General features: G+C 48.7%; 1 protein-coding gene across 3 annotated transcripts; it reads right to left on the reverse strand.

Annotated features, from left to right (window-relative positions):
• Positions 1 to 392: 392 nt before the first annotated feature.
• Positions 393 to 5,798, reverse strand: POLR3D (RNA polymerase III subunit D). 3 transcript variants are annotated; one of them, XM_079773272.1, is made up of 9 exons: positions 5,692 to 5,798; positions 5,284 to 5,453; positions 4,042 to 4,085; positions 3,288 to 3,439; positions 3,011 to 3,135; positions 2,612 to 2,780; positions 1,981 to 2,246; positions 1,355 to 1,507; positions 393 to 1,188 (listed from the first exon to the last, which is right to left on the reverse strand). In XM_079773272.1, the coding sequence occupies exons 2-9, from the start codon at positions 5,446 to 5,448 to the stop codon at positions 1,066 to 1,068; spliced, it is 1,197 nt and encodes a 398-aa protein (XP_079629398.1). In that variant the 5' UTR covers positions 5,449 to 5,453; positions 5,692 to 5,798; the 3' UTR covers positions 393 to 1,065. The 3 variants fall into 3 exon arrangements, with proteins under 3 accessions (XP_079629398.1, XP_079629396.1, XP_079629397.1); XM_079773270.1 differs by having other exon boundaries at positions 5,679 to 5,794; XM_079773271.1 differs by having other exon boundaries at positions 5,669 to 5,789.
• Positions 5,799 to 10,215: the final 4,417 nt, after the last annotated feature.

Below are 10,215 nucleotides of genomic sequence, written 5' to 3' on the forward strand. Positions count from 1 at the left end.
ATTGCTCTTTTGAGAAACCCTTCAATGGAAGCTAGAAGAGTACTGCTACTTATTTCAGGGGTGAGGGTAGGGAGAACAAGTGTTGGGACCACTGTGTCACCTGAAGGCATTCTTAGGTGCTGGAAAGAGTCTGACTTCTTCACTTTGATAGAACCTATAGCTAGGACCTCACAGCAATGGACAGGAAGCACTTGGCTAAGAATGTTCAGGAGAAAAAGGGCATAGAAGGGTCTGAACCTATACCTTCAGAGCATTAGGCTGGGGAGGGGGGAGGGGGAGAGGAGGAGAGTGGTTGGGACGTGGAATAAGAATTCAGGGACAGAGCAGCTCCGTTCACTTCCTCCGAGAGATTCTCAGAATCTCTATTTTGTTTGAATATAGACTCAGGCAAAGGGAAGGGAAACTAACATTTATTGAGCGCCTACTGTACATGTGGGGCCTTGTGCAAGGAGTTTTCATCTACAACATTCCATTTAATCCTCACACCAACCTTGTGAGGTAGGTATTGTCCTCACTTTTATCAAGTGAGGAATATGAGGCTCAGAAAGGTTAGGTGGTTTGTCCAAGGTCACACTACCAGTTACTGACAGAGCTGGGCCTGAGTACTGAGACTCAGACTAAAACATTCCCTGCTCTCTCCGACTGCCCCTTAGGAGGAAGGAGGGAGCGAGAGCAGCAGCAGCAGTTCTTAACACTTCCCACAGCGAGAACCCAGATGGTCACCATGAGGAGGAGCCTGTACTTTTCCACAGACCCTCCCCTCTGTATCTGGGAAAGATGCAGTCAGTTGAAGAGATAAAGCATAAATATAAAAATAAATAGAAGGGACAAGTCCCCCAGCAGCAAGGACATGCAGCATCCATGCTGTGGGAAGGTCGCTGTGCCATTCACAGCTGCTGTGGGAGGGAGGCACATGGGCCCTGTGGGGAAAACTGGGACAATGGCTGCCAGAGGCTGGAGTGGGTGGGCTAAACAGGCCTGTTCTGGGTCGCACAGATTTGAGAACAAAACGTCTGGAGCAGGCAGCAGCCATGGGCAGTCACCATCATCCTCCATCTGCTCATTTTACCGGTGTTTGTGATCCAAGAGGGATTCAAAATCGGGGGAACATACAAGTTTGTGCTTTACGTGTCCGAGGACGGTCATGTCCCCCGTCCTACTGTCTCCAAGGCCCACGGACACCAGCTCCTGCCAATCGACAGAGAAGGCAATGAGAACCAAAACCACGTAGCCCATCAATCAGTCCTGATTTTAATGTGATAATCCCAAGAACCCTTCTCCCTCATTTAGCACTGATTCCTCCACATCCTCAACCTCTTAAAGGGCCTCTGCCCTTGAACCTATGGGCTCTCACCTGCAGGAAAGAGCAGGCAGTTCCCATTGTTACATCCAGAGTCACCTTGCCCAGGAGGAGCTGTACCTTTCCTGACTTGCGGATGAGCAGCTTGCCAACCTGACCCTCTGTCAGGTCAGCCAGGGTACAAGCATTCTCTGCCAGCTTGGCTTCCTGTGAAGAGAATCAGGGTATGGAGATGGGGGAAGGAGCAGTTCCCTCCATCCTTCATGAGGGAACCCTTTCCCAAAGAAAGGCATCAGCAGCAAAGGTTAGCATAAGCTCCCCCAAAAGGGCCTTTTCCTAGGGCTGCTTGCACTGGTTAAAAAAAACAAACACACACACACACAAAACAAAAAAAAATCACCCACAGCAAACAAATATTAATAACTGCTGAAACTGGTTAATGGCACATGAGGGTTTATGTTCTCCCATGTACACGTTCAAGTATTTCATTGTAGCAAGTAAACACACGTATAATTGAGGTTGAGGTACAAAGCCCCAAGCTTCTTATGGGGAGAAAGAACAAATACATGATATTCTTGCAATTCAGCTTGGGTGGCACACCCCTGCTTCACCCTACAGGTTGCTGCTTCCCTTCCTGATCGATCCCCCCACACTTCCACACAACTCATTCCTGAGCATACCCGGTCTTTCTCCTGCTTCACGACCACCATCTGTCCATCCTCACTCTGCACCTCTGTCTTGATAGGCTTGATGTCCTGAGTTGGCGGCTGGCCAGGGAGCGTGTCTGGCAGCTGGAGGAACAGCAGCTCTTCCTCCTGGGTAAGGCTCAGCTCCCTGAGCAGCTCTGCCACAGATACGTCCTTTGGGAGGCCCGGGGTCTTCCTGGCTGCTCTGGGAGGAGCCTTCATCTTGGCCTCCTCCTCCTCATCTCGTGGCTCCTCTTTTACTGTCCAAAATAACACAAATGGAAGGGCTATCAAGTGGCCACCCTCTGTGTCATCTCATTGTACCCATCCCTTCACCCCCAACTGCTCCAGTCGCTCAGCTAGGAAGCTGCAGAGAAACACTAGTTGTGAAGAGGGATCCAGGAATTGTGTGACTTATCTAATAAGGGGTATCTGTGGCTAGGCCCACCGGTCCATATCAACATGAACCTTCTGAGAGTGAGACTTTAGTGTCTTTGTTCAGGCCATGTGTTTTACAGCTGGAACGGGAGAGGACCTGTTTATTAGCAGCAATCCGGGAGGCCCGTGGTGGGGACTGGGGGGCAGCCACAGAAAAGGAGACGAGATGTTAACTGACACCGAGTACCTTTCACAACAGGCACATCCACCTCCATGTCCTCTTCCTTGGGGCCAGCCAGCCAAGGTTTAACATCTGGTTCTTCATTCTCTTCCTTAAACAACCACCCGGAGTGAGCCAGAGGGAGCTGTACAGGCATGTTTCGAGTGTCATTCCTCAGCCCAGGGTCATCGATGAACTGCCAAAGAAGAGTCAGCGGTTGACATGGCCTGGCCAGCAGATACACATGCTGGGATTGCAGCCCACTTATCCCCTTTCTAACTGAAGATTCCTCTGCTTGCCAGGCTTCCAGGACATCAGAGAGCAATTCTCCCTCCAACCCTGACTCCACAGGCCCTTTCCACTGCCATAAAGAAGGCCCTTCCCCCCTCCTCCCCCGCCCCCCGCCCCCAGCCTGCTGGTACCTACATCATCCTTCTCCAGCATGCGCAGGATCTGTTTTGTTTCTTCATCTGTCTCCCTCTTCTCTTTTTTGATGTTGATGATATGAGAGGGCCCCATGTCCGACACATCCACTGTCTTATCCCAGTTCCCTGTGGGAAATCACCCAGTTCACCAGGGGTAAGGAAGAGGCCAACAGCAAGGAAAACTAAAGCGGGAACAGGGGAATCCCATTGCCCTTGTCCTTCTCCCAGGCAGTCTGAACTGAAATCCATTGACCCCTTCCTCCCGGAAGCTTTCGTACCCTTTTTCTTCATCATTTCAGCTGGGCCCTGCTCAAAGATGGAATGGGACTGGATCACTTCTGGTCGACCCCGGCCCCGTCCATGACCCTCTCGCTGTCGGTCTCTATCCCTTTCACGCTTCTCCTTCTTAATGGTCACTTCTTCCTTGGGTCTGGAAAAGAGAATGGATTAAGGGGCACTACCCACTTACCCTTCCTGGGAGATCTGGTCTTAATTCTCCCAACTATCTCCACTCCACCTGAGCCAATAACTACGTCATGAGACACAGAACCCAATCCTAAGTCTAACACTCTTTTCACTTCCTTGATGCGCAGAGTCCTTTCAGTTTGTTTTACTTTATCTTCTTGTTTGAGGGTATTTATTGAAACTACAACTCAAAAGTTGACTTACAGAGACTGCCCCAAAATGTAAAAATTTTTTGTATTCATTGAAAACAGGAAGGCAGTAATGTAAAAGAAACTTAAGGGAGAACTTAATACATCTTTGTCTAAACTAGTGGCTCTCAACTCTGGCTGTAAAAGACAATCACTCTGTTTCATTGCCAACAAATGACATCACAATTTCTGGGAAGGCCTCCCAGGCATCCGAATTTTTTTTTAAAGCTTGCACATTAGAATCAGCTGGGAGCCAGGTTGAAAACAACTAAATACACCAATTTAAATTTCTGTGCCACATACCTAGTTATTTCCCAAAGGGCTCAAATTCAGAGCAAGTAAGTAAGGGGTGAGTATTCAAGAAGGCCTAGCTACTTACTCTTCCTTGATCTTCCGACTGATGATATTTGGGGTGAAGGTTTTCTGAAAGTGAAATACAGGGGTCACTGATTTGGTAATTTCTGATCCCAAAGCACTGAAGAAAAGAAAAAATCCCAAAGGGAACCTTCTGTGGACCAAAACCACTATGGCTCTCTCTTTTTTAAAAAATATATATTTTATTGATTTTTTACAGAGAAGAAGGGAGAGGGATAGAGAGTTAGAAACATAGGGTGAGAGAGAAACATCGATCAGCTGCCTCCTGCACACTTCCTACTGGGGATGTGCCCGCAACCAAGGTACATGCCTTTGACCGGAAATCGAACCTGGGACCCTTGAGTCCGCAGGCCGACGCTCTATCCACTGAGCCAAACCGGTTAGGGGATGGCTCTCTTTTGTACATTCCACACTGTTGTGGGAGATTTACAGAGGGAGACACGTGTTTGAGAAGGATGCTTGAACAGAACTGTCAAGTCATGGTGGCAGCAGAGCTACACACTAAGGGGCACCAAGACCCACTTAAAACTAGCAGCTTCAGTTCTCCCCTCTGAAAGGAGAACCTCGGGACTTCTAAACGCAAAGGAACTGATCTAACCTCACCTCTTTATTGTCTTCAAACTGCTACAGAGAGCGGGCAGTACCAGGGGAAAGAGCTCAAGTAGGAAAGACAGAGATGTGCCACGACTCACAAACAGAAGACAGGTTAGACTGCCCCCAGAATTTACCTGGGCAAACTTAAATCTTTTTAAAAAGTATGGCTGCCTTATGCTTGCCATCGCCCCACTCCCTACTTAGGGCTCCTCTTCACATCTGCGGTCATAAACACAAGGGGAGAGGACTCAGCGCCTCTAACGCTACGCCTGGAATCCATTATACTCCAGACCAGGAGTGCGCACACTGGGATCCACGGCAAAGTCAGACGCCGTCCAACTGCAGGCAACATTGATGCCTGCGAAACTCTCATGGGTTTCTTAAAGGTGTCCAAACACAAAAAAAGTAAACAAACACTGCTTAAGTTGCTTTTACACGAATTAGAATTCTCTCCCCTTCAGCCATCTCTGAAAACCATGTCAAAAGCTTGTATCCAGCATCTAGACTTTAAGGTAGGACAGGCTCCCCAAAATTTGCGGGCACAAGTCTGGGTACGAGACTCGTAAGGCCCAGCACCACGCCTGGCACACGGTAGGCCCTCCATGAACATCAGCTGTACCCCGGGAGCCTGGAATTCAAGGTAATCGGGTACCTTCTTGACTCCCCCGAGGGTGAGATCCCTGGAGCGGATGGAGGGAAGGCGGCCCGGGGTGAGGTGTGGCGCCGGCCGCTGTCCGATAAGCCCCCGGGCGCCAGAGAGGAGGGCTCGGGGCGCGCCTGGAGCGCTGGGCTCGCCCGGGGCCTTTCCTCCCGACATGTTGCCTGGGAGAGAAGAGGTGAGAGACAACAACGTCAACCGTGGGGATAGACACGCGGGACCCTGGGCTGAACCCCACCCACCTGGCCGCTCGCCCCCCAGTCAGTGCGTCCCTCCCTCAAGTCCCAGCTCCTCCCCTCCCACGTGGCGACTCCTCGGACCACCGCGGCCAGCGCCATTGGCGCGCCCTCCCCGCAGGCCTCGCGAGGCAGGGACGCACACCAGCGCACCCGGACTCCACACCGTGCGGGTCGCGACTTCAGCTCCGGTGCGGCCCGTAGCCGACCCTCGGTCTCGGCGTGAGGCGGAAGTCTGCGTGGCGGGGTCCGGGCGCCGCCATCTTGCCGCAAAGCGGAAGTGAGGTCAGTGGGCGGGGCCTGCCACACTATTTATCCGGCGGCGCCCCGCTCGCCTCCGCCTTCTCTTCCCGGTTCTTCCCGGAGTCGGGAAAAGCTGGGTTGAGAGGGCGAAAAAGGAAGAGGGGACTGTTCCTGGTTACGCCTCAGGGTCTTGGCCTAGGGCGGAGGGGCTGGAGGCGCCCGGCTCAGCGGGTGGAGGCCTTGGCGGCCGCCGTCACGCAATGTGGGGATTCTCCGCGGAGGACCGAGGGGCACTGGGGTCGCGGCTCCGAACGGAGAGAGGGGCGCCGGGCAGAGACTGGGACCCGGACTCACAGTCGGGAGCCCTGGCCGGCTGCGGGCTCGGTGGTGACCTTGGAACGGTCACTGCTCCTCGGGCAGCGGCGTCGCCCTCGCTCGGGAGTCCTTTCCCTGGATTCCCGGTGGGGTCCTGGGTGAGGCTGCGGTGCACGCTGGAGCCGCTGCGCGGACCCTCCGAGTGCCTGCATGGGGGCTCTGGGTCCAAGCCTGGAGCCTGGAAAACGAAGTTTGCGCTACTGGAAGGGACGGATACAAAGGACTCTTATTGTGACTCGGCATTTGTAATTTAACATAAAAAAAATATCCTTTACTGTTATTGCCCCCACCCCCACCATGTAAAAGCCATGCAACATTAGGGAAAGTGAGGAAAGGGGAAAACATTTCACATGGAATACTATGAAAACCTTTGCAATATATCCCAGACTCCCTCACACAGCTGTCAGATTGCACTACAAGTTTGAATCCTCCCTTTTCCAACATTTCTTTGTTGCTCTATCAAAAGACGGTAATTCTCAGGTGGCTATGTCATGATTTGCCTATTTTCCTGTTTGGACACTCAGGTCGTTTCTTTTCCCTGTTGTAAACACGCTATAGTGAACATCTGGTGCATTTAACGTTTTTTCTTCTTTTGGATTATATCCCTAGGACGACATTTCTAGACTGACGATAACTGGCCAAATGATGTACTTTTTTTCTTCAGTAATTTTTTTTTTTTAATTTAGAGATAATTGTAGACACACGTGCAGTTGTAATAAATAATGCAGGTATCTCAAGCACCCTTTTCTATTCCTGGTCAGGGCACATACCCAGGTTGTGGGTTCCATCCCCACAGGGGTATATAGGAGGCAACCAATCCATGTTTCTTTTCTCTCTCTCTCGCTCTCTCTTTCTCTCTCTCTCTCTCTCTCAAATCAATAAAAAAATATCCTTGGATGAGGATTTAAAAAGAAAGTAACACTGATACAATAAAAATACAAGACACTTCCATCACCATAAGGATCCCTCCTGTTGCCCTTTTATAGCCACACCTTCCTCACTCCCACCCACCCCTGGCAACCACTAATCTGTTCTCTATTTTTATACTTGTATTATTTCAAAAGTGGAAATCATTAAAAAACGGAATCATACAATTATGTGACTTTTTTTTTTTTTACTGAGCATAATTCCCTGGAGATTACCCAAGTTGTGTTTATCATTAATTTGTTCCTTTTATTGATGAGTATCCATGGTTGGTTTAACTGCACTTTGAAGGACATGGGGGCTATTATGAGTAAAGCTGCTATGAACATACATGTACAGGTTTTTGTGTACACATAAGTTTTCATTTCTCTGGGATTAATGCTCAAGAGTGCAATTGTTGGGTCAAATGGTAGTTGTATGCTTAGTTTTCTAAGAAACTGCCAAACTGTTTTCTCAGGGGCTGTATCATTTTGAACATGCACATTTTATATTTCTTCACCCATATTGCTAAATTGCTTTTTAAAAAAGGGTTGTGCTATTATGCATCACCACTAAAAATGTATATGTATATAGTATATAAGAATATATATGATATTTTCCCACACCCTTTTGAGTAGTGCTCTTAAAATTTTTGACAATTTAATAATATATTAGCATGTTGTGGTTTCTAACCAGACTTTTTTCAACTTCTTCTCTTCTTACTGGTTTTATGATTACCAAACCTAACCCAAGAAAAGGCCTTCCTGTCCCCTGCAGAGCTTAGCTGCAGTGGCCTTAGCTTCTGACCGGGGCACTAGATGAAATTGCTTTGATTTCATTCTCTGGGCTTTGAGGTCCACCAACCTTTCAGCAGCTCCCCAGTTTTGTTTTCTTACAAAGATACTTATTCATTGTATAGAATTTGTAAAAAGCACCCAGAAGAAAATTAAAATCACTTATTAATATCCCATCAATTTGTTCTATTACTTGAAGTTGTTTTTCTATGGATATAGATTTTTAAAAATGGAGGTATTTTGCATATAGTTCTGCAATCTCTTTTAACAATATACTGTAAACATTTTCTGAGTTATTAAATATGCTTCTAAATTAGGATTTTTTTAGTGGCTAAATAGTACTCTACATTGTTGTCTTGTACCATAATCTAACCAATTTCCTTCCTGCAATGCTTTTTGGGTTTTCCTAGCATTTTTCACCTAAAAAGGACAAGAGGAGAGAAAACTTAAATTAAGTCTTCCACCTTTAACATTTTGGTTATAATAATTATTATAATTTCCCTTTAAGAAGATTCTTCAGCCCTGGCCAGGTAGCTCAGTTGGTCAGTGTGGTCCTCATATGCCAAGATTTCGGGTTCAATCCCCGGTCAAGGCACATACAAGAATTAACCAATGAATGTATAAATAAGTGGAACAACAAAGCAATGTTTCTCTCTCTCTCTCTCTCTCTCTCCCTTCTTCTCTCTAAGTATATTTTAAAAAGAAGATTCTTCAACCTTTCCTCTTATTAGAATAACTAGAGGCCCGGTGCACAAATTCATGCATGGATGGGATCCCTCGGGGTGGCCTGCAGAGATCAGGCCCCAGCTCGTGCCCCCAGCCTTGCAAACCCGCAGCCCCACCTGGCATCCTGCCTTAGCCTGGCGCCACCCCCTCACCTGCTCCACTATCCCATCTGCCGGGGGATCGATTGGGGGCTGGGCCCCCCACCCGGCTCCCTCAGCACCTGGGAGCTGGGTGATGGCCCTGCCCCCCACTGCTGGTCGCCGTCTGCGGGGAAATCAGCGGGGCATTCGGGCCCTGGCTCGCACCTGCCTTGGCCTGGCACGCCCGCTCACCTGCTCCACCATCCCGCCGCGGTCCCACTCTCATCAGGGCCCATCAAGGCCGGTAGCACCTCCACTGCCGCCCGTTGCCAGCACCATGTCACCGATGTCTGCCATGTTCCATGCTGCCCCCTGGTGGTCAGCGCATGTCATAGCGAGCGGTCAAACTCCCGGTCTCCCAGTCGAATTCCTGGTCGAATGACCACCCAAGGGGACAATTTGCATATTAGGCTTTTACTATATAGGCTATACTTTCAGCACCATTCTTTTATTTTTTTTACTTGTTCTTTTTTTTTTAAGAATTTTTTAAATATATATTTTATTGATTTTTTATAGAGAGGAAGAGAGAGGGATAGAGAGCCAGAAACATCGATGAGAGAGAAACATTGACCAGCCGCCTCCTGCACAACCCCCACCGGGGATGTGCCCACAACCAAGGTACATGCCCTTGACCGGAATCAAACCCGGGACCCCACAGTCCACAGGCTGACGCTCTATCCACTGAGCCAAACTGGTCTAGGCTTTTTTTACTTGTTCTAACACCTCCCTCTTCATTTTCTCCCAAAGAGCATTCGTTCTTTTATCTAGCCTCAAAAGAAACTTGTAAGTCATTACTAACTGTCACATCTGTGATTCTAACAGATCTTAATTTGTTTTTAATAACATTTATTGCATCTTATTTTTATACTTATTTTGTGCACTCGGGGGAATGGGGTCCCTTAACCCCTCCTGTGCCGTCTTGCAGTCCGGGAGCTCTCGAAGGATGTCCAACTGACGGCTTAGGCCCTCCACGGGGAGTGGGCCTAAGCCGTCAGTTGGACATCCTTAGCACTGCTGCAGAGGCAGGAGAGGCTCCTGCCACCACCGCTGTGCTCGCCAGCCGTGAGCCCGGCTTCTGGCTGAGCTTCTGGAAGCGCACTGACCACCAGGGGGCAGCTCCTGCATTGAACATTTGCCCCTTGTTGGTCAGTGCGTGTCATAGCAACCAGTCATTCCGCCATTCGATCGATTTGCATATTAGCCTTTTAATATGTATGGTATTTCATAGTAAAGACAACCTAATTCTTTTCTGATGACTTAATGAAACTAATAATCAAACTCTTAAGAACAAATATAGTTTTCTGGGTCTAAGTGGCAAACGCTGGGGCCAGGGATCAAGCCCAAAACATAGGTATGTGTCCTGACCAGGAACCAAACCCGAGACCCTTCAGTGTACGGAACGACGTTCCAACCAACTGAGCCACAGCAGCCAGGCTTGTTCCCGTGAATTCTTGATGGGCGTTGCAAATACTAAATGAATAAGGAATTGTTTTGAATATGCATCAGTAG

The sequence above is a fragment of the Cnephaeus nilssonii genome (assembly GCF_951640355.1).
Source record: "Cnephaeus nilssonii genome assembly, chromosome: 5".
In the NCBI taxonomy this organism is placed as follows: Eukaryota; Metazoa; Chordata; class Mammalia; order Chiroptera; family Vespertilionidae; genus Cnephaeus; species Cnephaeus nilssonii.

What these genes read in the sequence shown, in the direction of transcription:
- POLR3D (XM_079773272.1), bottom strand. Translation starts at nt 5,448, where the DNA reads ATGTCGGGAGGAAAGGCCCCGGGCGAGCCCAGCGCTCCAGGCGCGCCC. An exon ending in GCATGCTGGAGAAGGATGAT is followed by an intron (nt 2,781 to 3,010) that starts GTAGGTACCAGC and finishes CTTCTTTGGCAG; the next exon opens with TTCATCGATGACCCTGGGCT. An exon ending in TGAAGCAGGAGAAAGACCGG is followed by an intron (nt 1,508 to 1,980) that starts GTATGCTCAGGA and finishes TTCTCTTCACAG; the next exon opens with GAAGCCAAGCTGGCAGAGAA.